The sequence below is a fragment of the Crotalus tigris genome, unplaced genomic scaffold, assembly GCF_016545835.1.
Source record: "Crotalus tigris isolate CLP2741 ecotype Arizona unplaced genomic scaffold, ASM1654583v1 scf7180000020943.996319, whole genome shotgun sequence".
Lineage (NCBI taxonomy): Eukaryota > Metazoa > Chordata > Lepidosauria > Squamata > Viperidae > Crotalus > Crotalus tigris.
In genome coordinates this window covers 841,987-869,403 of record NW_024098271.1, presented here as the reverse complement: position 1 = coordinate 869,403, position 27,417 = coordinate 841,987, and the positions used below count along the sequence as shown (strand labels likewise).

At 35.6% G+C, this 27,417-nt stretch overlaps 2 protein-coding genes across 9 annotated transcripts in view; one reads left to right on the top strand and one right to left on the bottom strand.

Annotated features, from left to right (window-relative positions):
* Positions 1-4,879, bottom strand: part of RWDD2B (RWD domain containing 2B) — a 6,077-nt gene extending 1,198 nt beyond the window's left edge. Inside the window, exons 1-5 of one of the 6 annotated variants that reach the window (XM_039368904.1) lie at positions 4,593-4,746; positions 2,920-2,953; positions 1,917-2,145; positions 1,763-1,830; positions 279-641 (exon numbers count right to left, since the gene is read on the bottom strand). In XM_039368904.1, the coding sequence (XP_039224838.1) occupies positions 279-641; positions 1,763-1,830; positions 1,917-2,123 (638 nt within the window). In that variant the 5' untranslated portion in view covers positions 2,124-2,145; positions 2,920-2,953; positions 4,593-4,746. The other 5 variants (XM_039368903.1, XM_039368902.1, XM_039368899.1 and 2 more) reach the window with 5 other exon arrangements.
* USP16 (ubiquitin specific peptidase 16) lies at positions 4,863-27,417 on the top strand. 3 transcript variants are annotated; one of them, XM_039368894.1, is made up of 18 exons: positions 4,863-5,002; positions 6,909-7,001; positions 7,529-7,710; positions 9,612-9,715; positions 10,567-10,670; positions 13,531-13,718; positions 14,645-14,740; positions 16,623-16,753; positions 17,632-17,719; positions 18,414-18,489; positions 19,837-19,928; positions 20,466-20,522; positions 21,297-21,458; positions 22,643-23,321; positions 24,236-24,330; positions 24,706-24,792; positions 26,192-26,342; positions 26,452-27,417. In XM_039368894.1, exons 2-18 carry the CDS (start codon positions 6,941-6,943, stop codon positions 26,574-26,576), a joined length of 2,478 nt encoding a protein of 825 aa, XP_039224828.1. In that variant the 5' UTR covers positions 4,863-5,002; positions 6,909-6,940; the 3' UTR covers positions 26,577-27,417. The 3 variants fall into 3 exon arrangements, 2 of the variants coding, with proteins under 2 accessions (XP_039224828.1, XP_039224829.1); XR_005559821.1 differs by lacking the exons at positions 24,236-24,330; positions 26,452-27,417 and adding an exon at positions 24,077-24,179 and having other exon boundaries at positions 26,192-26,232; XM_039368895.1 differs by lacking the exon at positions 20,466-20,522.

The window sequence follows — 27,417 nt, the reverse complement described above, 5'->3', positions numbered from 1 at the left end:
CGTGTATAAGACCCTGCACTTGTATAAGACGCACCTGATTTTTGAACGGGGTGTTTGCAGGAAAAAACTGTCTTATACACGGAAAAATATGGTATCTCCATTAATTTGAACAGAAAAAAATCTTTCCAATCCAATCTCTTATCTTGGTAAGGAAATGTTTCACCTCCTAAACAGAATCTTCTCTCCAATGCAAATGAATATAAGATATTGTTTCTGAGTCAATCAACCCAAAATAAAAAACCCATGCCTTTGTTACTTAGAGAACAAGGAACTATTACCTTGCCCAAAATTCTTCACACATCTCTTGTGGTCCTTCTACGCAAATGATGCCTGGTTTTCCAGGCATGCTGAATCCAGAAAGAGAGAGTTCCTTAGACCATTCAATTATACTTTTTCTCTTCTGTTTGTTATAAATATGATGACTGTAAATCCAGAGTCTAGTGAGAATACATTCCGATTTCTGAATATCTGATTTCTCAACAGTAGATGGCAAGGGTCCTTTGTTGATATACATGGCAGCATGGTCTTTAACCCATTCTCTTGCATTTAATATGCAAACATCACCAGCACAATGTTTCTTCAAGTAAGTAATGAGATCTGCATTCATCTGAACTTGCTGTGATCGACTTAATAATGGAGATCTAAAAAAAGGGCATCATTTCGAGTATAAAGTAAAATTTAAAAAAAACTGTTTTGATATAAAGCAAGACTTGATTGTCAATTATACTTAACTGTTTTTATGATGAAAGTTAATAGGTTGGATGTAGATCAAAAGTATTCATTTAATCGTAACAAACGCAGCAAAAGATGTTATGTCCAAAGAGTAAAGAATTACCTAATTGCTCACAGATGCCCTCTAGTTAAAAGGTACTTTGCCAACTGAAACTCAAATGCATGCAAAAACTTAACTAACTATATTTCACCATACTTCAGACAACAGGAAGAAATATATAAAATGATTAGTCAAAAGCCATAGTGAAAATATGGCTCAGTTCAGAAAGGTCCAAAATAGGTCAAGGTACAACTGGGGTATATCTCATAATATTTGTTTTTTAACTTATATGCTGCCCCTCTCACTGATAAGGCAACTCTGGTATAACATATATACCACAGTAATAATAATAATAATATACCTGCTTTTTGTTCAGCTGTTCAACTGTTGTATGGTTTTTGCCATCTTTTGCATTCCGGTATCTCAGTAATATACCAATATTTATTTACAATTATTTCTATGTTGCTTACTTGAGCAGCTCTATATAGGTTAACATTTAAAGAATGAATATTAAACTCTTTTTAAAAATGATGTTATCTTTCAAATATACCCCTAAAGCCTTACGCCAAAGCACTATCTTCAACTGTCGCTCAAAGGATAAAAAGATAGGAACCAACCTAACTTCAGTGGATAAGCACTGAGGGTGAATTTTCAATTATCTATTCTTTCCTGAATAGATAATGTAATGTATGCTGAAGAAAATGGTCCTGAAGATTGCAAGGATCCAAGTCATATACATTTACTAATAAAACCAAATTAATTAAATATATGAATTTCATGGTTAGTATTAAGGATTACAATTCCAGAAAATCCATTAGATTTATATCATACTATTCAAATCATATGAACTTATCAGTATATTTCTCTTCTTGACATTTTATTATGTAACTAAGATCATTCTATTTACCAATATGAGAATTATAGCATCCTATCAAAATTATACTGCATTTCATCTTTCAGCCTACTTATCCTGTATGTATTAAAATGTACCTTATAGTGATTTCTGGAAGAATAGTTGGATATTTTAATGGGAAAGCACAGCACAAAGAAAATGGTACCTAGAAAGAAGTTTTTTAAAGTTAAAATTTTACTAGCAATCAATTTGTGAACTTTTTTTTTTTTTTTTTACATAAGGGTGCATTACCTTATTTTCACCAGGAGTTTCTACATCTAAATATAAGATGAATTGTATTTTCGAAGATGGCACTTCTAAAGTACATTTTCCAGCATAATCTTTCAGTTCTGCTAAAGCCAACTGATCAGTCACCTTAAAATCACCTTCATTAGGAAACATACTAGAAAGTAAATCTAATTCAGAAAGTTGTAGTTCAGCTTCTTCCAAATTGCTCATTTTTGGTTTATTAATGTAATTCCTATAAAGAAATTGAGAAAATATTATTGGGTACACTTTTAAATTCTTAAAAACTAAGGAGTCAAACATCTTCAGTTCCTAAATGGTATACCATTATATAGCTTCAGGATAATGCCACAATCTATTAGCGAACAATTATTTTGAAGATTAGAGTATTCTTAATAATGAACATTTAGCTTTCCTATTTCTGCAATGCCAGAATGTAATACATTGTATAAAACAAGTTCTGAATGTGCAATTGTACATGTAACTGGTGGAGAGCAACAGTATGTTGGCTTTCAAGATAGCCTCTAGATTAGGGTTCCCATCTTGCAAAGAATAGTGAGCCTGCTTGTTTGGGCTTTTCCTATATTTGGGTCATTCTGCCCAAAATGTATTAAACTAATGAGCATAAGAGCCATGGTAGCACAGTGGTTAGAATGCAGTACTGCAGGCTACCTCTGCTGACTGCCGGCTGGCAGCAGTTCAAGTCTCACCAGTTCAAAGTTGACTCAGCTTTCCATCTTCCAAGCTCAGTAAAATGAGGACTCAGATTGTTGGGGGCAATATCCTGACTCTGTAAACTGCTTAGAGAGGTCTGTAAAGCACTGTGAAGCGGTATATAATCTAAGTGCTATTACTATTGTCCTTAACATTAGCAGGGAATGCTATGCATAGGACAGATACAACTAAGGTTGGTAACAAATCTACATTTTCTCTTATTGAAAAACATTATGCTGAAGCTCTAATTGACCAAAACATGATGGGTAACAGAAGGCAATATCTATCAGGTCACCTGATGAGAAGCCAGCAATATTAAAGATGGAGACCTAGGAAAAGTAAATAGTCAAGAATATTAATTAATAAATAGAAAGAAAAATGGATATGCTATACATCTGTGAAAACAGTAGACAAGAATATTACAGAAGTCCTGATATTGTTGTGGAGAATTGAATGCAAAGAAGGAAATAGGATTAATTATACATGAAAGGGCTAGAATTTATGCCCAAAACAATAGCTGATGTCATTATATGATGAATGAATATTGTTAAGTATTTAAAAATTATAATTTCTGTTTATTTTATCCCACTTTTGTTATTTTTAGAAATAATTCAAGGCAGTGAATATAACTCACACTCCTTCCTCCTATTTTTCCAACAATAATTCTGGGTGGTAGATTGCGCTGACAAAGAGTGACTGGCCCAAAGTCACCCAGCTGGTTTTCATGCCTAAAGTGAGACTAGAACTCACAGTGTCATGGTTTCTTGCCAGGTGCCTTAACTATTAGACCAAACAACTGCACATTCACTCTAGGGAATTGTGATAATAGAGTAACCAGGAATGATTTTGGGGAAAAATTATGTAGCATTCTACTATAAAGGTAAACAGAGGTATAGTGAATAGTGTTGAACCACTGAACTGTTACTTTATTGCTGTTTTCTTTTTATCTTTTGTCTTAATTTCTTTAGCTTACTGTTTTAACAACTTAATGTTGTAATGTTTAATAAAATAAAATTGTTTTTCCCAAAAGGAAATAGAACTATTGTTATGTGTACTGTGTATGTAGAAACAAATCCATTTGTTTTTAGCCATATTAAGTTCCAGATCAGGATGTACAATCTCATTCAGGGGTTCAATTACTGCTTAGAATACATGAATGAGATATTACACATTGTTCACTACTCATAAATACTTAAGTATGCTTTGAAAGTTGACCTATTTTCATACTACCCCTAACAGTGGAGGAAGAAAAATGTGAAGAATGATTGATATAAACAAATATTACCAAACATGAACACATGCTCCCCTGATGGTTGGACTTTTTTTAGAACTGGTCACAGATAAAATGTGAGATCACAATATTGGAAACAACTTGGTCAAAATATATTTTCCCTTTCCTATGCCAACAGAGCACAGCAGAACTGTGATTCAGTATGTAAGTTGATCAAGCAAGCAATAAGAGTACTGTAATACCATAGATATTAACTTTTCTTTTTCTTAATACTTAATTCACGTGAAGATATTTTTACAAATTACCGTTTAAATCTTTTTAAGATTATTTTACATATTAACAAATATAAAACATATTAAATGATGAAAACATCCTGCCAAAGTCAATTCAGAGCTTGTTTCCTAAATACAGTATAGTAAGGCTGACGATGAAGCTCTGTAATATAGTAATTGTTAATACCGATAGCTGGAATGAGAATCAGTCCGATTTGGATTGCCAGCCAAATTTCTACATAAAAACCATCAACTTCTACCTTCAGAGCTCAAACGTAACACAAAATTGCTTGCCAACCATTGTGTCTGTCGTTTGTGTGGGGGACACACTTCTTTTCTAAAATACAGAAATCCCAGTTTAAATGAAATGTGACTAATCTGGTTTCAGATTTCCTTCGTTATATTAAAAAACGGGGATGGGGGAGCCTATTTTGCTTCTACTGAAAAATGAAGAACGCCACGCACCACCGCTCAAGCGCAAACCACTGCGCTAAAATCCTGCTTGCGGTTGCGTTATTCCCATTTTTGCTACGCGCGCGTCATCAGCTATAGAACGACGACTCTCCGTAGACGATTGACTTCCGCCACCGCCGCCTCGTCTTACGTTTTCGTAGAGATTTCTTACCCAACAGCCCAATGGACCGGAAGTTTCTGCTGAATAAAGGAGCCTCTCCGGAACAAGCGCTCTATGTCACTAATTGAACAGGATTGCCCGAGAGTCGTAAATCTCCTCTGGCGTCGCAGGCATGTGTCGTAAAATATTTAAATTCGGGAGGTTTCTTCCCCACGCGCGGTGACAGCAGATTTTTTCCCAAGTCACTGCGTGGAACTTTTTCTCAGCGGCCCCTTGAACTTCTGTCTCTAATCCTTCCAAGGTAAGAAATGCTTCACTATTGGTTTCGGCTGTTGTCAGTAAGGGCCGAATAGGCGGGCTGCGAAAAAGTTGAAGTGGCCAATCAAAAGGCCGGCTGGATTGCTTCACCTGGGACAACGCGGCGGCGCGTGCGGGCAGAAAGCTGAAGCCGGCCGCCCGTAGCGTTTCTGTGCCATTCGTGTTTCCCTGCCAGAGTTTGTGCTGGCATTTGGCATTTCCAGCTGTTTCTCCGTCTCCTCCCTTTGTCTGAGGCGTTAGTCCTCTCGGCAGGTGTAGGCTGAGAAAAAGAAAAGTTGCCAACTAACTCCCACGTCCGCCAGGAAATTGGACGGCCTTTTTGCTGCGCAAAAAGGCTGGACATTATATTTGAAAGTGCCACAGTTCAGTAAATATGCTTGTTAGTCCAAGAAGTGAGAGGTTGGTTGGACGTGCCCTTTAAAGTATTAGAAACTGATTGACTATTTTCGTCTTGCCCTTTTGTAATTATTGCTCAACGGGCAAATGCTAGCTTTTTCCTGGCATATAGAAATTAATTGAATATGCCAGGTTGCTCTTGAAAGCGCAGAAAATTAACCCATTTAAAGAGCTATTGCTCCCGTTTAAGAAGAATGGGTTTTGGTTGTTTTTAACTTTTCCATTTTGCAAACATAAGGAAAATAAAGTATGTACAGAGATGTCAAAACTGCTGTGTTTAATTTTATGTTTTCACTTTAAAATGTTTTAAGTCAAATGCTTTTGGCTCATATCTTGATATTAATCAGAAACTAAAATTCATTTTAGTAAAAGAAACTGCTATTATATTTTCTAGGCTGTTACAAATGATTGTTATTATGAAAACATGATTATTAAAGAAAGGTGAATAAAGAACAGATTCAATTAAAGAATCTCCCTGGAAAAAAAGAAATTCATAAAACAATTCCATAAGTAGGACAGGGTGGACTTATTGTCCTTGAAAAATCCCTATGGAAGTACAATTATATTTGTAAATGTATTTGTGTATCCCTTGATACATTGATAAGATTTATTAATTTTCTCAGTGTTAAACAATCTTTAGCTCTGAATTATATATGTTGAGACTGTGGCTTGATCCCATTCAATATACACAAAATTATATTTTAAACTGCTATTGCTGAATTTAAAATTCACTTTGCTTAATCACAAAGATTAGTATTTAAAAGCTACTATGAAGACATCCATGAGTCTGTATTGAAATAATAGAATATTTTCCAAAGCAGTTTGTCACAATTTGTTTTGTATTTGTTGTTAATTGCAAAGTCGTGTCCGACCCATCGCGACCCCATGGACAATGTTCCTCCAGGTCTTCCTGTCCTCTACCATCTTCTGGAGTCCATTTAAGTTCACACCTACTGCTTCAGTGACTCCATCCAGCCATCTCATTCTCTGTCGTCCCCTTCTTCTATTGCCCTCAATCTTTCCCAGCATTAGGCCTTCTCCAGTGAGTCCTTCCTTCTCATTAGGTGGCCAAAGTATTTGAGTTTCAACTTCAGGATCTGGCCTTCTAAAGAGCAGTCGGGGTTGATCTCTTCTAGGACTGACCGGTTTGAATGCCTTGCAGTCCAAGGGACTCGCAGGAGTCTTCTCCAGCACTATAGTTCAAAGGCCTCAATTCTTTGCCGCTCAGCCTTTCTTATGGTCCAACTTTCACAGCTATACATTGCAACTGGGAAAACCATGGCCTGGACTATACGCACTTTTGTTGGCAGGGTGATGTCTCTGCTTTTTATTGTTTTGTATAGATATATGTAAAATGCTTAGTTCCTTTAATAAACACAATAGAAAGGAAGCAGAAATGTAAATTTCCTCCTTTCACGTATATAATACAATACATTCATTGTTATTTACAGGTTTTAAAATTTTATTGGAAAATAATCTATTTTCTTTTATAGTTTGATGTGAAATTAAAGCCTATATTGCTATAATGGGAAAGAAGCGCACAAAAGGAAAAAATATTCCTGCAGATGTCTCACCTGATGTTCTGGGTATGCATAACATATACAGATAATTTGTTTAAGTTGCACTGCTATGGAGAACAGTAAGATTTTACTCCTTAGCAAAATGCTTAATGTGACCTTGAAGATGTTTATCCAATTAAGATTCAACTTCCATAGAGTGAAACAATATTTATGGGTAAACATGTTTATCTTAGTCCATATTTAAGGCATAAGCCCATATGTTTCGGTAATCTAGTTTTCAGGTAATTAGCATCAAATTAAAATACAATGGCCTAGAGGCAGCAATATCCAGGAGCTACTTTTCAGATAAGTACTGTAGCTAAGAGCCATTGAGAAACACATCACAATGAATGGAGCAGATTTCTGAAGGGGATTGGTTATTCCCTCTCCCTCCCTCTCTCCCCCTCCTCTCTCTCTCTGTGTAGGGCAGTCAGTTTCTTAGAAGCTTGTTACTGACAGCCAGCTGATCTTTGGCCATGTCTTATGGACTCTAAATAATATATATTTAAAGCCCCTTTAATGTTGATTCTTATTCTATGTAAAATTTCTCATAGGACCAACATGCAAGCACCTTCGCAAAGGATTGGAACAAGGTCTTCTGAAAAAAACATTGCAGACTGTGGACTTGAATTCCTGCCAGGATTGCCGGATAGATGACAATAAGACAGATGAAAAATCTGATAAGAGGGCAGAAGACAAACCATCAATATGGTTATGTTTAAAATGTGGCCATAGGGTATGTCCCAGTTACTATTACTAAGGAAAATATATTGCAGACGTTTTAAATTTATTCTTGTGGAGGAAAATAATAGAACCAAATCTTTTTGTGGCACACAATCTCATCCCAGCATCACAAGACATCCTCTACATGATAGAAAATTTAAGCATAGCTTTTTTCTATAAATTTGAATGCACAATTGTTTCCAGATTCAAAAGAAGAAAACAGTATATGAACAGATGCATAATTTTGAACACTCTTTCAGTCAGTACTTTATGACACCTCTTAAGGCAGATACAATTATTTCTGAATGTTTCCTATAGCTGTCCAAATGTCTTTCGCTTATAATTTTGTTTACACAGTTCTTTATAAAACTTTTCTAGCTCAGAAATATTAGGCTTTCTTTTGAAACTGCATGTCTGAGTATTCCCCCTGATGGTCAATCATTTTCAAGTCGGCGGATTTTGATGGCCATTCTAGAACCCCCTCCCCCCTTTTTAAAATATATTTCTTGTAAGTAAGTACTTCATGGTTGATTCAGAATTATTCAATAAAATTACCATCTTACTAAAATATCTAACTTGTACTTTTAATTATTTATTTATGAGACTTATATACCGCTTTAAGTGCAAGCACTCTCTAAGCCAGTGGTTCTCAACCTGTGGGTCGGGACCCCATTTGGGGTCGAACGACTATTTCACGGGGGTCGCCAAACAAGGCTGTCCGCCATTTTTTTCCCCTTTTCTTTGGCCATGCCCCTGGCACCCGGTGATGTATAAGTGGTTGGGGGTCACCACAACATGGGGAACTGTATTATGGGGTCGCGGCATTAGAAAGGTTGAGAACCACTGCTCTAAGCGGTGTACACCAGTAAACAATGTATATATATATTTACATTGCCCCCAACAATCTGGGTCCTCATTTTACCTACCTCGGAAGGATGGAAGGCTGAGTCAACCTTGAGCCGGTGAGATTTGAACCGCTGACCTGCTGAACACAGTCAGCTAAAGTGGCCTGCAGTACTGCACTCTAACTGCTGCGCCACCTCGGCTCATAATCGGCTCACCTTCAGCAATAATCTTAGCTGCTGTTTGCAACACTTACATTTTGGGAATCTCTAACAGAGATTGTTCATGGCCTTCCAGATCTTGTTGCTTCAAATTCAGTAGTTCCCTGTAACGTCCATTTCTTACTGTTGAAATTGCTAGCTTAAAAATTTTGTTGTGAGAGTGCATCCTTTCTCTACGTTGTAAGAGTGAATTGCCATTTATTTATGAAATTTACAGGCAGCCCATCTTACCACAGGATAACTCTAGGCAGCTTACAATCACACATACACACACACACACACACACACACACACACACACACACACACACAAATAAATTAAAATAAGCCAAACATTATGATCCAGTTAAAGATGGGGAGAGACATTTGGCTGTGGGGAAGGTGGGATCTGTTGTTAGTCAATCAACCACCTCCGCTGTGTTGTTCCCCCATTGGAGCCACAAGATAGCTGGCAGAGCCAGGTCTTTAGGCTCTTACAGAAAGTCAGGAGGGTTGGGGCCAACCTCACACTGGGGAGCAAGATGTTCTAGAGGCATTTTCAAATGCTCAAGCAACTGCTTGGAGAATGTTGATAGAATCACAATCACAAGTTATTGTGGAATTGTCCTCATCCAGCTAATAGCAGGTCTAACAAATCAATCTCTTTATAGGACATATTAATATGTCCAAACTTGTCATACAGGCTTTTAATTAATTAATTTTGAATCTGTCAAGAACTGCATGTAAATAATAACTATGCACTTCAATTGTCATTTTTAACTGTAAAGTAAAAATATTTTTGTTTCCCCTTAACAAATACTTTACATTGTATGTGATTGCTAAAGTCCCATACTTGTGATATTATATTACAGGGTTGTGGCAGAAATTCTCAAGAGCAGCATGCTTTAAAACACTATGAAACGCCAAGATCAGAACTTCACTGTTTGGTTCTTAATGTGGAAAACTGGTGTGTTTGGTAAGTTTATCAAATTTTAAAAATAAAATTTTATTTTTATTATTTATTTGTATCCCACGTTTACTATTTTTGCAAATAAGGCAGCAAACATGTCCACTATACCTTCCTATTCTTGTTTTCAACTCCTATTTTCACCACAATAAACCTGTGAGATGACTTGGACTGAGAGAGAATGAGTGGCCCCAAATCACCCAGCTGGCTTTCATGTCTAAGGCACTCACTTCATGACTGAGAACTCACAGTTTCTTGTTTTCTAGCTTGATGCCTTAACCTCTAGATCAGTGATGGCGAACCTTTTAGAGATCGAGTGCCCCAAAACCGCCCCTGCCCCACCCTCCACCCCACCCACAGGGCCACCCACCACCTCCACAGCCTGCTGCAGATTGCCCAGGCGGCCCAGAGCGCCATGGCGTCCACGCCCTCTGCCTGTGCCTCGCAGCATCAACTGCATGCGACAGGGCGTGAGGGTGTAGTCTTGGCCCCGCTGCCGGCTGCCATTCCTTGGCTGCACTGCTCCGCATGGGCCGTGCTCAGGGGCGACTCTCCTCTGGGGGGACTGCTGGTGAGGAGGGGGCTGCGGGGGGAGGCAGGGCTGGAGCAATGGCACACGTGCCCACAGAGAGAGCTCTGAGTGCCGCCTCTGGCACACGTGCCATAGATTCGCCATCACTGCTCTAGATTAATGGTAAATGTATAACACAAACTGGAATGAAGTATTTTTCTAAGGACTGTTAAAGTATTGTTTAATATATTTATATTTCAAAAATTTGTGAATTATGTTCCACTACATACTGTACTAGTTTAATGTAAACCAAATTATTGTGCATGTCTGAATTCTTTAATCAAACTAGGTGCTATTTGTGTGATGATGAAATACAGTATAATTCGTCTACTCGACTGGGCCAGCTTGTGGATTTTATTAGAAAACAAACTTGTGTGAACATTCCAAATACAGGTCAGTTCCTTTTAAGGTATACTACTTGCATTATTCTCAAGAGAAACTATGTCATCATCAAGAATCAATACAAACTTGATACGACATAATCATTCATTTACAATAAGTGATATTGGGAGTACTGAAAATGTTAATGCATTGTAACCATCTGATTTGAAAAAATGTAACTTTTTCACTTGGATGTTAGAGCAAATCAAGAATACTGTGGTCTTCAGTGACTGGAGGGAAAGAAATTAGTAAAAATTCAAACTGATAGTTGCATTTAAATTTGTAGCAACTACTTTTAGATTGAAATTGAGCTGTAAGTACTAAAATGCTTTATTCTACATATTCTACATTTGAAAGCCCCATACATTTCTTGCCTTCATAAATTATATTTATTAACTCAAAACAAATTTGGTTTTATTTTGTTTGGTTTTTTTGTGCCTTTGAAACAGTGTTGACTCCAAGCAATTGCCTGGACTAGTCTGCAGTTTTCTTGGCAAGATTTTGGAAGCAGTTTGGCATTGCTTCCTTTCTTGGGGCTGAGTAGGAGTGACTGGCTCCAATTCATCCAAATAGCTTCTTGCCAAAAGCAAGAAGAACTTAGAAATTAGAACTCGCAATCTTCCAGTTTCTGGCCTTCTGCCTATATCACCACACCAAATTGTCTCTCCTGTAATATTGGCTTATATTATTATTTCTCCTCTCGTGGTCTTGTTTTATCTATGTTTATGTTTTGTAGAATGTTTCAATTACTGGTTTTATTCTACAGCATCCATAGTCACTTTGTGTGAGATACGCAACCATATAAATTTGACAAATAAACAATTACTGTAGATACTACAATTCTCATTAACCTTGTGAATTCTCAAGCTTCCTCCTTCCGTTATATATTCAAGATGGACAGTATTTAATATTTATTTGTTATGTATATGTAGGGGTGTGGGTCTATACATATGTTGTACATAGTATGTTTAGGTGTATGTCGTGTATGTATTTCACTTTGAGAGCGGGCAACTAAATTTCATTTTTGATGTGTGCCGTTGTACCCACAGTTAAAAAATGACAATAAAGGTTATCTATCTATCTATCTATCTATCTATCTATCTATCTATCTATCTATCTATCTATCTATCTATCCTTTCACATTTCATTCTCTGATCCAGATTCTTAAAACAATGGGACAGGGTATAAGTGTTTGACATGTTTTCTTTTTAAATTGCATCATTGGGATGTCAGATTGTTTTTACAGGAAATGTCCTTCTTTACGAACACTTATTCATAATGCTATAGGACCAAATCTGTAGTATAAATGTATACAGTATTAATATACTAAAGACTTTTTAAAGATTTTAAAATGACTACAATGTCTTAGGATGGTACCGCTAACTGAAACTTGATGGACTTATTTAAAGATCCTATTTTTTCTGTGTTAGCTATAAAGTTTCAGGATGAAAGGTAAATGTATCAGCTTTGATTAGTTCTCTCTGAATCCAACCATCTAGTCCAGAGCTTTTCAACCGGTGGTATGCGTACCACTTGTACTTTGCCACATGGCAAGTGGTACGTGATTGCTAGCCAAGTGTAGCAGGGGAGGGGAATGAGCCTAAGCTAGCCAAGCCTGAGGGAGAGGCAGCTGCAGGACTGTCTTGGTGCCAGCAGGGCTCCAGCTGATTGGCTCGGAGCTGGAGGTGAACTGAAGAAAAAAGGGGAAAGAGAGGAGAGGCTATAAAAGAACATGATTTGGGTGGGGGGAAGGGGAAAAAAGACAACAGGAAAGGTTTAATCCCTTTAAACAAATGTAATTAGTTTTACCCCCTTTAATTGAGTCTGTCCGTGGCTTTTAGAAAGTTCTCTGAAGGTAAACTGGCTTAATTTAAAGCTAAAGCTTTTTGCAATTGCCGGAGCCTTTCAGTCTAGAATTGCAACATTTTGACACGTGACATGCCTGAGGCAGCTTAAAGAGAAAAAAAAACGGAGTTTCTTTATTTTCTTGCTTTGCACTTATTCCTGTGTCTTTAAGGATACAGGGAAGGGATTGGGGGGGGGGTGCATTCTTACTACACTGTGGAAGAGCTCAGAAGGGCCAACCAGCTAGCTCCGGAGTCAGACCTGTGGATTTCAACTCCCAGAATTCCTCAACCAGCCATGAGGGCTGAGGAATTCTGGGAGTTAAAGTCCACAAGTCTTAAAAGTGCCAAGTTTGAAGACCCCTGGACTAGCTGGTAGTGGTGCATATTAATAAACATGGATAAATTCATCATACATTTGTAAGTGCAAAGGGAAAGTGATTCAGTAAAGGAACAGCCACCGAAGAAATTAAAACTGGTACCTTTTTACTTTTTTTCTACAGTTTGTAATATTTTATTAGATTATAGAATAAAATACAAAAATACAAAAGCAAATAGTAGGACACAGTGGGGAGGAAAAAGGGGGGAAAGTGAGGGGGAGAAGGGAAAAAGAACATACTTCCTCTGTTGCAATAGAAGGAAGCATTAACATTGAACTCAACTTTTTACTTTTCCATAATATTATAAATTACCATGTCTATAACAACAAATGAATCAAATCAGTAAAACCCAAAATCCCCCCCCCCTTTTTTTTTTTAGTCATCAAGTTTTTGACACCTTGCTAAGCACTGGTGGTACTCAAATATTGTCATGTCCTAAAAGTGGTACAATCTGTGAAAAGGTTGAAAAGCCCTGATCTAGTCTATTTTAAATTAATTGTTTGAGGGGTAACTATTTGAAATTATATGTTTTATAGTACTTGTTTTTGCTTTAAATAAAAATTGTTTTTGCAATTGCTCTGCTTTATCCTTGAAATGCTAAACAATTTTCATTTTGATTTATTGTATTTTGTAAAAAATATTTTTTAGCTTCTAAAAATGAAGAAAACAAACCTTTGGAAAACAAAAAACTTAAAGACCACAAAAATGAGGAAGAGAAGGAGAAGAAGGAAATCTTGTTCAAAGATAATAAAAACCAATTAAATGGCAATTCAGAAATGACGGTGAAAGGTCTTAGCAACCTAGGAAATACATGTTTTTTTAATGCGGTTTTGCAGGTATGATATAAATTAATCATTCTCAGAACTTTATTGCATCATACCTTACGATTGTATTGGGAAAAAAATGTAATATTGCTACTTACTAGCTTTGTTTTTTATTAATTTTAATGTAAAAATCCTTACCTTGTAAAATTACATTCCAGATTCTTTTCCATTTTAATTTTGGGAGCCCTTTTATCAGCAGCACTTAGGAGAGCTTTAGAATAGTGGGTGTTCATAAATGTATATATGTTTTGAGAAACAACATGTAATCTTTACTGGGTCATCTTTCATTTAATTCTATTCTGAATGTGTATTTCATTTTATATAAAAAACCTACTAATTTGTATGTCTAATTAATTCTTGTTACAAAGTTTTATTCCAGTCTTTGTTTAAATGCTGCTACAGATACATTAAATTAAATTACATTAAAATCTGGTTATAAGTTTTTATGATTGTAAGTTAAGGCACCTCTAGGTCCGAAATTAATTTTCCGATCTTTTTGCCAGGATCATTTAAGTGAACACCATGGACATTAAGCCATCCCATTCATTTCAATGGGGGGGGGGGTTTGCTAGAAGCCAGCAAAAAACATGGAAAATTGTGGTCACGTGTCCACAGAACACTCTGACTTGTCATAAAGCTGACCCAGTCAGCCTGCAGTCACATTTAGGATATTTATGATATTTACCATAAAGCACCCATTCCGTGGCTGCTATAATTTTCAATAGTCATAAAGCAACCTTTGAAAGTCATAAGTCAAGGACTATATGCACAATCATTTGTAAAAACAATGTGGAAAAACTGGTGAGCAAGGCATTTTTTACAGCAAATTTTGTTAAATTTATATAATAAATTATAGTGTATAGCCTTCTGAACATAAATAAAAGATATATATCGTTTGAGTTTTTAAATTTGTAAACAATTCACTTTTTTCCCCATAGAATCTATCACAAACATCAGTTTTGAGAGAGTTGCTGAAAGAAGTAAAAATGCCTGATTCAACAATTACACTTGAGCCACCAGAATTCTCAATAACGGTATGAAAGTGGCTGTTTGGAATGTATTAAAATTAATTATGGATAGATTTAAATTCACTAAGCAAATGTTGCTGTTATTTCATAAGATAGTTTCTGAAGACAGAAAATAATCAGGCATTAATTCTTTGATCTTACGGAAGTGCAGTACTAAATTGCATTGTTTATGTGAACAAAGACTTATGCCTCTCACCAATTCTTTGAAATGGCTGAGGAGAGACTAAAAATGTTGGATAACAGGGTCTTTTTATTATGCCTCAGAGAAAGGGCCCTGAAGTTGGCTTTTTGAAGTTTGAATCTGGCTTTTCCTTTTTAAGCAAAGTTAACTATAATTTATCTCTTTGCTTTTCAAAAACATTTAAGTTCTTAGTGGTGGGAAGAGAAATGGTAACAGGGCTATAATATATGTAACTGCATATTTTTTATTTTTTCTGACACAAAGTTGTAATGTCAAGCCAGTACGGTACTTTAAATTGTGCCAAAAAGTAACAGTAAACTAGGTTAACTTAAACATTAAAATATATGATGATCATGGAGAGACTCCACTGTAAATGAGGAGACAGCTTGAACTTTGTCTCAATTTTTTTTGAAGTTCAGCCCATTATTTCTACAAAAATATATGTATCTTTTGCTTCAGAGAATCAATTGGCTGGCTTTTTCAGCTCACATCAGAAGAAACAATAATAATCTATCAAACTTATACCCACGCAATTCCCAATAACTTTGGGAAGGCTCACAACAGTCAAAGGAATTACGACAAAATTAGTAAAAGATATCAGGTGGACTCATCAAATGGAATGAAGCAAGCATTCTCACTCCCCCTCACCAAAGACCTAGGTTAAAAGCCAGGTCTTTACTGGTCTTCTGAACCGTAGTGGGGGAGGGGGACATCTAGAATGAGAGCTGCTACAGAGAAGATGCAATTCCAGGATATCAATAGATGATATTGTTTAATAAAAGGAAGCTCAAGTATGTCAATGCTGGAATATTGAAGTAGCCAAGCAGACACTATGGGAGACAGGAATCTCTCAAGTAACTGGCCCTATACCATGTACAGTGTTTATGGATAACAGCTAGCATTTTGAATCGTACCCAGAAGCAAACTGACATGTTCTGCAGCTCACAAAGCAGATATATTATATGGGCGTACCAAGGCATGTCCATCATTGCTCACACTATTGAATTCTAGACCAATTGAAGCTTGTGGGTGGGGATCAAGGACAATCTCATTTTGAGCATGTTGAAGTAGTCAAGCTAAGAGGTGACCGGGACATGAGTCATGTTTGAAGGGTCTCTGATTTTGGAAACAAGAAACTGTTGTGCAAAGTCCTTCCTATCCACAGCTGCCACCTGCTCTGCAAGTCCAGGGGAAAAAAACAGATTGCATACCAAGTTTGAAGACAGAAGTGCTACCCCATCCAACAATAAGAGTGGAATATTCCCAGATGTGGGTAGCCCAAATACCCAGACCCACCCAGTCTTGTTAGGACTCAGTTGGAGACAGTTAACACCCTGTCCAAATTCGCACGGACAAACTTGACAGACTTATTTGGCTAGACCAGGGGTAGGCAACCTTGGCTCTTTTATGACTCGTGGACTTCAACTCCCAGAATTCCTGAGCCAGCCATGCTGAGGGGAAAGGGAGAGGTTTCCAAGCTGAGCCATGCTGGCTCAGGAATTCTGGGAGTTGAAGTCCACGAGTCATAAAAGAGCCAAGGTTGCCTACCCCGGGGCTAGACCAAGGTCAAAAGATATAACTAGATATCATCAGCATGCTAATGATACAAAACCCTAAATATAAAAACATAAACACCAAACAAAAGCAGCACAAATGAATGCATAAAATATGCATGTATTTATAGTAGTTTCTTTATATGGTCTTTAGGAACCTTTGGAAGTCATGCTTGATCCTCCAAGACCTCTAACTCTAGCAATGTGCCAGTTTTTGGCAGAGATGCAGGAGACAAAAAAAGGATCTGTGATCCCTAGAGAACTTTTCTCTCAGATTTGTAAAAAGTGAGTATTTTATTTATAAAATTATAAAAGTACTGTTTAAGCAGATACATTTTGTGTAATTTTGGATCTATTTAATTTTAAATCAATCAGAATACAAAACTAGTATTTGCGTTTTTATTATCTATTTGTATATTTATCAATATATTTATCATTCATTAGAGCATATCTAAACTAGAGAGAAAGATTTAGATAAGATCAAAGGAGCTAGCAGATTGTTTTATTTTATTTCATTTTTTTTTTACAATTGGCTTAAAGCAATGTATGAATCTAATTCAACATCAACTTCTTACCCAGTCATAAGAATGGACTGGGACTTTAAATTTTGAAAGAGTGCAGTATTACATACTAAGCCAGCATGTATATTTTAGAGAGATATCTGTATGTAGAATTTATTTATTATAGCTTACATTATACTCAAAGTCTCAGTGACAATTATATTATTTTTATAATATGCTAATTTATTTAAATTGTTATAAATTTTTACACTGATCAGCTTAGTTATCAGTTGCTATATAACCTTTTTCAGACAATTTCAAGATGACAATTTACTTATAAATATATAAAGGCTTCTGCATTGTATGCATTTAATAAGGAATTAATGCAGCATTTTAGAAAGATATGCATCAAATTACGGTATACTGTGAATATCTTTAAACGCTATTTTTCTGAATGTCAGATTATATCAGGAATAGTACAATGAAATAAGCCGTTTCATTTAAGAACAATATTTGTACTTATAACACCTTATACCCTTGCCCCCACTCTCTGGAAATGTTAAGTTCATGTGCAATTTTTCTGTACCATTTTTTCCCTTTGTATAATATTTATACAGAAAGCATTGCACTTTCCTTAATCTGTATTTGCATATTTCACAATAGAGCAACACGATTCAAAGGGTATCAGCAGCAGGACAGCCAAGAGTTGCTTAGATATCTATTGGATGGGATGAGAACTGAAGAAATCCAAGTAAGTATCTCATGATGAATCATTATTGTAATTTTATCCTGAAAGTCACATTCTTCTTTATTTACAAAAAGATTAATGAGAATGAAACTGTCAATCATTTCTGAAAATTAACTGACAAAATCTATATTTTAAGTAGCTGAAGTCTTCTTTTAAAAAATGGATATGGGCTAGGCTTCAATCTCATACATACTTAGTGGACAGTAGATCTGTGATTCATGTTGACTAAATATGCACAATTTTTGTCATTCTAATTAAAAAAATGCTTATTGAATTTTCATGTACGATGTGAGCAATATTCTAAATTCAGTGCAGTATTCCGTTCATCATTCCCAGGAAGGACTACCATGAGCGATTGGGCCTATAATGATAAAGTTATTTAATCCACCCAAAACTGGTTTGTAGAAAAATACGAGAAATTATTTTGATGACTTTTTATACAGCCTGTCTCATTTTCTCTCTCCATCTAGCTCCTTTAAATCTTCCTCTGAGAACTGGAGAATCCTTCAAACTTGTTAGGGGTACAGAGTAGAAAATGTGGAATATCATTTTTGTTTATTTATTTTGCAGAGTAGCAAGTGTGTATTAATATAAAGCTAATATTTTCTATTTACTAAAAAACTTATCTATGAATAGTATTTCTCTTCAACAAATATAATTGTTGAACTGAAAAATACTTTATTATACTTATTTCTAGAGAACAAGTGCTGCAATTTTTAAGGCACTGAATAATTCTGACAAAGAAAATGAAGAGTTGAAAAAAAAGGTTAAAGGTAAGTCAGCCCTATTATCATTTGCATATTTTAAGTGGAATCTTTCACTTTTGAGGATGAAGTGAAACTCTCTTTTCTTGAATGAGAGTTGTTTTAAAAATTGATCTTCATTTAAATAGTATAATAATGTCCTATTACTTAATATTCAGCTAGCATAATTTAGGGTTAGACTTCTATCCCAGCAATACATTCAGCTTCAATATACACGTATCTGTAGATTATCTGATTGATTTTAGCATTTATGTTATGTGTTTGTATACTTGCAAATTTTGAAATCTTCCCTTCAACTTTTATGTCTGCAAGGAAGACATAAAGTTGCAAAATTAATTGATGTACAATATGAAGTTTGTCAATTGTTGTTTCATATGTCTTTGTTTGTTTCATTTGATTAAATGCTTGTATATATGTATACAGGTAGACTTTTAACCCACAGTTGGCACTGGCACGTCTGTCACTAAGCAAAGTGGTCACTAAGTGGGAAATATGTAACTATGACTGTCCTTTGGAATGTTCATTCCAGGCGTGTTGAGGTTGAAATTGACAAAATTAAATCAGTTTCACACTTTCAGCTTTTGCTGGCTTCCTAATCACTTCCCTGCCCCTTCAGTGTGGAAGGGATTATAAGAGAGTAAGCAGGCATACAAAATAGGGAATACACATCAAAAGCAGTGCACTGGCATTGGCACCCACGAGTCTGCAAGGCAAACAGCCTGGTTTGTTCTCCATCATGTGCCTCTCTGCTCTGCAAGGGGAGGGTGAGAAAAATAACAGGCAGACTGTAATGGTGATCACATGACAGGGACAGCACTGCGGTGACCTCAGAGAATGAGGCAATTGGTAAGTGAGCACGACCTATATTTGATTACCTTAGGATGGTCAGATTTATAAATTTCCTCACACTGTAATTCTAGATCTTGCTTTTCTTAAGCGACAGCCTCAATATCGCATAAAACATTGAAAAGATTATCAAAAGCTACTACTCAGCTTTTTAAAAAATAATAATAATAATTCTTTGGATATAACCAAAATTGTTGGACTCTCTGAAGTATCTCTGGAGACTGGGAAAACAAAGGAAGCATGGTAAACTATAGATATGTTGGACCACAGGCTTGTGTGACCTGGCAAAGATATTTCAAACCAATACATTTTAGGATACCAATTGAGAAGATGTTATTAGAGACTATTTGCTCTGTTCATTATTTTCAAATATGTAATTTTTACATCCTGTTTTCTGTAAAGATAAACATCTATTTAGAAGTGCACATCTTTTCTACCTATGTAGCAGCATAATCATTAGTTAAATGAAGATTAAAATGTATATTGTTTGTATCTTGATTTTTATTTTAGAATATGAAAAGAAAAAGCTAATGCATAGTTTTGTGGACCGCATTTTTGGTGGAGAATTAACAAGTACAATCATGTGTGAAGAGTGCCAAACAGTAAGTGATATATATGTATGTATCCATGTATGTATGCATGCATTTATGTGTATATAAATTGGGGGGGCAGCGATACTAGGGCTAATGTCACTACAATGGATTTTCTCAAGTTATCTTCTTCTGACAGGGTTCAGCACTCTGCTACATTATAAAGTGATTTGGTGCAATTGTGTTAATAAAGACTAAACAATGTGTAAGTCTAGGCAGTCATGGCTTATTCAACACAAATAATGCAAATCATAAATATATTAGTGTCATAAAGTTCCTCCCAGGCACAATTTTAAAAAGCCTAGGAGCGATACTAATTGCTGTATAGGAATTTCCCATAACTAAAAGAAGCAAAACAAAGTAAGATAAAACATACAAGTGTAGTATATTCTCTTTAAAAAGAGTTCAAGTGTATATTTGCAAATTATTAAAGTATATGAAAAGTGAAATTATATTTTTATATATCCCATTTTTTATATATATATATTAGCCTCTGGAGGCATTATAGACATTTTTTTCCTTTTATAAAGGGTAAAATGTTCGTTTCAGGTTTCTTTGGTACATGAACCATTTCTTGATTTGTCACTCCCCGTCTTAAATGATCAGGTAAGTAAAAAGTTTACTTTTAGATGATAAAATTCAGGATTTACTACCAAGATATTTAAAGCATGGGGAAATGATCAATTTTCTGCATATAAAATAGTCAAATGCAGTATTTAAAGAGTATTTTTGGTCTGTTTTGTGAGTAACCAACATATTATAAATGAACTCCTTGAAAAAACTAATATTTTAAGATTTCATTGGTTTGAAGAATATTGTATTCTGCCGTTCTTAAAGTTCATCAAGAGTAGTTGCTGACTTTTTCTTTCCACTAAAGCACAGGTGTCAAACTCGATTGCGTCATGTGGCTTATAGTGACATTCTTTGCCTTTGCGGAGCCGGGGTGGGCATGGCCTGCGCATGATGAATCTGGCCCGCGGGCCGCCAGTTTGACACCCCTGCACTAAAGAAAAAGCTTTGTGCCTCAAGTAACTTAATAATCTTCAAACTTCAGAAGTTGTTTTTTGAAATTGTTTTCTGTTGTTTTCTGCTTTCTCCTGCTACAGTAACTGCTATAAGAGGAATTCTCAAAGTTTGATATTCAATGCATATTTTCATTAATGGATGAAAAGTATCACTAAAAATGGTTTAAAAAAAGTAGGCATGTCTTTTATGTGTAAATTTTGATGGATCAAAAAAATCTCAAGCCACACTGAGCAATAATCAAGAAAATATTTTTTCTGTACTCTTTTAATAACAGTCAGATATCTATAACAAAATATATAGTAGAACTAGCTTTGTATCCTGTCTAACCCATCTATAATTATTATTATTTTTTAGAATGGCAAGAAAAATAATGTTAAAAAACTACAGGAAAAAGAAATCGATAGTTATGAAGAAAACATAGAAAATGAATGTTATGTGAAAGAAAGAGATGAAATTCCTGGTACAAGTAAGCATCTACAGAAAAAGGAAAAGAAAATGGCCAGAAAGCAAGCAAAGGTTAGTAATAATGAGGATAGGAAAGTATAAAACCATCCAGAACACATATGCCTTAAAGATGGTTTGTACGGGTTGCTTAGCACTTTCCTCTGCCATATTCTAAAATGGATGTTCACTAAAGAAGTGACAAATTCATATTTGAACGCCATTTATATACAACATGTGTTATAGCTTTGTTTGCTGAGAAATATGAAGTCCATTTAAAATATGCACATAGAAAGACGATATGTGAGGATCCAAAGCTCACTACTGTTTATTCATAGTAACACCAGACCCTTTTAGGCTTTAAGTTTGGATGCAACCATATTGCTTGTAACTCATATGTTAACTCTGTTTATAACTCACACATTGTTGTTGTTAGTTGCAAAGTCGTGTCTGACCCATTGCAACCCCATGGACAGTGTTCCTCCTGGCCTTCCTAGCCTTGACCATCTTCTGGAGTCCATTTAACCTCACACCTACTGCTTCAGTGACTCCATCCAGCCACCTCATTCTCTGTCATCCCCTTCTTCTATTGCCCTCAATCTTTCCCAACGTTAGGCTCTTCTCCAGTGAGTCCTTACTTCTCATTAGGTGGCCAAAGTACTTGAGTTTCATCTTCAGGATCTGGCCTTCTAAAGAGCACTCAGGGTTGATCTCCTTCGTTTGATTGCCTTGCAGTCCAGGGGACTCGCAGGAGTCTTCTCCAGCACCATAGTTCAAAGGCTTCAATTCTTTGGCGCTCAGCCTTTCTTATGGTCCAACTTTCATAGCCATACATTGCAACTGGGAAAACCATGGCCTTGACTATACATACTTTTGTTGGCAGGGTGATGTCTCTGCTTTTTAGAATGTTGTCTAGATTTGCCATAGCTTTCCTCCTCAGGAGCAAGCGTCTTTTAATTTCTTGGCTGCAGTCCCCATCTGCGGTGATCTTGGAGCCCAGGAAGATAAAATCTGGCACTACCTCCATTTCTTCCCCATCTATTTGCCAGGATTTGAGAGGGCCGGATGCCATGATCTTGGTTTTCTTAATGTTGAGTTTCAAGTCAACTTTTGCACTCTCCTTCTTCACCTGCATCAAAAGGCTCACTCACACATTAGGTCAATTTTAAAAACAATGATATTGCTTATATAACTTCAGCATACATTACTGTTAATTATTGTTTTGATATGCTTGTTTTTTAATGTGTTTTATTTGGCAGAACCAACGCCATCAGCAGAAATTTCAGGAGAAAGTTATTCATCTAACAGAGAGTGATGTCACTGAAAAAACTGAAACTGATCATGATTGCAATAAACAAAGAATAGAAAGTAACTGTGACATAAAGTGTCTAGAACCAGGAGAGGAAGAGTCGTTAAACACATGCAAAGAGCATTGTGTGGATAAAAAATGTGTAGATGAGCAAGAAAGTACAATTCAAGTACAGTTTGCAGAAAAACATAATGAAAATGCAGACAGTTGCGATCAAGAGGCAAATAATGAAGTTAATTTGGATGTTTCTATACAAGACTTTGTTCCCACTACAGAGTGTGTCAATAAGTTTGAGGATTTGCATCTCAAGGAAGATAAGAACGAGGAATGTGAGGATATTATCAGTGACTTCAGCAAATTATTCCTGGAGGAGGAAGAGCCGAGTGATGATACAGATAGTTTGGTTGAGTTTTATGATTTTGAAATGCAAACATATGAAGTAGTAAATGAAGATCCAGAAACAGCATTTCGTACTCTTGGAGACAGGGATACTATGAACATAGAAGAAAATTCAATTCTTCATAGCTTGAATCAGTTTACTCATACTGAGAAACTTTGTGAGAACAACAAATTGCTTTGTGAAGCGTGCACACGGAATCAACTCTGTGGAATCAAGACTAATAAAATAAGTATGTTAAAATTGTTTTTTACTCAATTTATTGAATTGTTCAAAATTGAATACTGAATTTATTTTTCTTATCAAGACATTGAGTAGGAGCAATTTCTTGTTTTAATGGAACTAGATAGGGAGAAATATATGATGGCCCCATTTTATAAAGGATAGTTATAATGTCTCATTGATATCAACTTGCCGGTTTATAGTGAATATATGTTGAATATGGCTTGAATATAACTTTGAAAACCCTGAGGTAATGTACGGCAAGATTGAGTGGAATTAATAGTTTAAATGTTTATGACAATATGTTTCATGATTTAGCTGATGTGTAGAATAAGTGGACTTCCAGCAGCACAGGTAAAACTGCTAATACTAAGAGGCTATAGTTTTTAGGTAAAAAAAATAACATCCTGAATTATAGGTGCACACTACTTTTGAATTTTATATGCCCTGTATTTGTATAATATGAAGCAAAAAGAAACTAGAACCTATGCACATTTCTCTGAGAGATACATTTAAATTTAAGGAAGAAATAATTGAAATCAAACATGGCTTTGGGCTGTCAGATCTATGCCAGATAATATATCATGATTTATTGTAAGATATACAAATGTCTACATACTATTTTGAATTTATTTTGAAATTGCAAGCAAAATCCCAATTTACCATAAATGTCTGTTTCCAGAAACTGTTAGCAAATGATTCAGTCTTGGTAAGTTTTCTCTGGATTTTATAAAACATGAGCATTTGCTTTTTTCCTTCCCATAGAAATCATTGAGTCTGATTTGTTCAATGTTCAGGTGGATTATGCTGGAAATTCAAAATTATGAGATCTCATTATACATAGTGAACTTAAAGATTTGCACAAGAGGTAATATTACTGAATATCTATTAAGTCATGATCTGTTTTTCCTTTTTTTTCTCCAGATGCCAAGAAATATGTATACACTAATGCCAAAAAACAAATGCTTATTTCTCACGCTCCTCCAATTTTAACCCTTCATTTAAAAAGATTTCAACAGGTATAATTAATGACTTAAGTTTGGTTATCTCAGTTTAATACTACTTGTAGGAAGTGATTAAGAGAAGCATCAGTATATTGGACGTTCTTGTTTATTGCCATTATCACATCTGATCCTGAAAATAACTTGAATTTATTACTAGACCTTTTTGCCTTTAAGAATGGGGGGGGGGGACTTCCCTGATTTTCTAGGATATTTACTTCTGTAACTTTATGTTGGGTGGGCAGCTGAGTGGTCTTCAGGTGCTTGGGATTACAAATTCCACAGAGCCTTGACTTATCACTACAGACTGGAAAAATTGGGAGTTATCCTCTGGACAGTATAAGCTTATTGCTGAGCTTTGGTCTTACTTTGTATTTTCTGGTTCTTTCCAAGGCTGGATATAATCTCCAAAAAGTAAACAAACATATAACATTCCCTGAAGTTATGGATTTGGCTCCTTTCTGCTCAATTAAGTGCAAGGTAAATAATAACATACTCTTATCTTATTTCCATTACTGTTTGACAGTTACATGTTACAGTTGACAGCAGGTAACAAAACATAGCCTTTGAATGAAGCAGCTGAGTAGGATAATTTCTGTTTATTTGAATAGGAGACTGATATACAATGTTCCCTTGACTATATGTCAGAAAGGAGGAAGGCAGGCAGAGATTTTCTTTCAACTTCCAAGATGTTCTAATTCCTCAGAGGAGTATAGTTGTATGCAAACTGATTTGATCAAAAGCGCCCAATCCTTGCATGCAATTGTAGCTTTATTCTAGGCTGATTTCCAGAATTAGTAAAAATTGTTGCACCAGATTAACAGACTTGTTTTTATTTCTAAGAATTTTAACATTGGAAACTTTGATGGGCTGTTTGCCTAAATCAGGGGTAGTCAACCTTGGCTCTTTTATGACACATGGACTTCAACTCCCAGAATTCCTAAGCCAGCTAAGCTGGCTCAGGAATTCTGGGAATTGAAGTCCACGAGTCATAAAAGAGCCAAAGTTGACTACCCCTGGCCTAAATGTATGTGATTCTAACTTCAGTTAGAGCCAGTTTGGTCTAGTAATTAATGCACTTAGGCTAGAAAGCAGCAGACCCATCTTAGTTGAGTGACTTTGGGCCAGTTGTTCTCTTTCTCAGCCCCAACCCATTTCACAGAGTTACTATGGGCAAAATGAGGAAGGCGTGTGAGATATGTTGTCACTTTGAGGTATTTGTAAAAATAATAGAAGCAGTACTCTCAGTCCAACCCACCTTTTGAGTTTTTTGGGGGAAAGTAGGAAGGAGGAATATTAAGTGTTTGCCACCTTGAGTTATTTATATATTTAAAAAGGTGGTAAATAGTGTTTCTCATTGTTTCCTTTTAAGATCAAGTACTTTTTTTTGCCTTTTCCTCCCTCTGTTCAGGTAATCTTATACAAATATATATTTTCCCTTACTCCTTATCGGTTGACATTCTGTTCTACCTCTTCACTAGAACTTTCTCTGTTTCAAATCTGGTATCTCAAGTGTTGCCACTGAGATTTATTTCTCAAATTTAGGTACCTTCATCCCATTGTTGAGTCATTTTGTCAAAATTTAAATATTAGTATGTTCAGGATCAGACTTCTCATTTCCTTTTAAGTATATCACCCATGTTCATTATATTATTAACCTTTGTATCTTACCTAGACACAATGTTTATACTTCAGTGATATGATTTTATATCAAAATGAATATGCTTTATATTTTGTGCTCAGCAATGCTAGGCTTGTTTTTATGTTCTTTTTACTAAAATATGCCTTTTAAAGAAACTAAAGTGCAACTTTTTATTTTATTTTTTTGCTGGTGAGTAACAATGCTACTTCAATACTCTTGAGCTATATTCCTTTACAGAATGTAAGAGAGGGGACTTCAAAAGTATTGTACTCATTATATGGTATTGTGGAACATAGTGGCACTATGAGATCTGGTCATTATACTGCTTATGTGAAGACAAGTACCACCAGCCAACTTTCTGATCTTGTCCATGACAAAATTCAACAAAGTAAGTAGAAGGAATTTACTCTGTAAAAATAATTTGAAATTAAATTCCTATGAGCTAGTTGAAAACTAATAAAGAAAATTTCCTTTTTTTAAAAAAAAAAAAAATTCAGCTTCAGAGTCTGAGTCACCCAGAAGTCAATGGTTTCATGTAAGTGACACTCATGTGCAAGCAGTGTCCATATCCAAGGTCCTGAAGTCACAAGCATATCTTCTCTTCTATGAAAGAATATTATAAACTGGAAAATTCCAACCTAGGAAAGCTTCGCCAAACTTTATCATGTTCAGTTTACTTTCTTTAAATCTTAAATCTGAATTTAAATGTAACTTTTTCTTTTAAATAAATACAAATATATATATATATATAAACATAATTCTGTTTGGTAAATATCTGATGCACTGAATTTCTATGATAGAGGGCATGTTTGTTGATCCATAAACTCAGATTATTCTCAATTTTTTTAAAAAAATCATAAAATGTGCAATAACATGGAAATCTATCATTACTATAAGATAAACTGAGCTAACAAATAGTTTGAAAGTTTACTGTCAATTTATTTTCACAAGTAATGGTAGGTAAGGTGTTCTGCAAAACATAGTTCAGGTGTCAAATTATATTTGACTACCCTATTTACAAAGCTAAAACACAGTTCATCCCTATATAGTCCTTTGCAACATTCTCTCCCCAGAGGCAAAGATAGCAAGTCTCCTGGTTTTTCAAAAATGTCTAAAGCCCTGGCTCTGCCATCTCCCTCGGGCCTGCCAGAGGAGCGGTAGCTGTAGGGCTGGTTAGTGCCCTGAAAGATCTCCCCCCACCTTTTGATTAACTTTTCATGTTAAATTTTACTATCCTTGCCTCTATTATTTTTATATTCAATTTTTTTAAACATTTTATTTGTATACCACCAAGAGTGCCTCTGTGAGGGAAATGGGCCGTTTCTAAATTTGATAATAGGAGAAAATTAACAAATGCTATCTCATATATAAGAATGTATAGCACACATGTCCCTTGTAATATAATGGGAATTTCTTTGTATTGTAGTTGCCACAATTTTTTAATTAAAAATGCAGTCTAAATC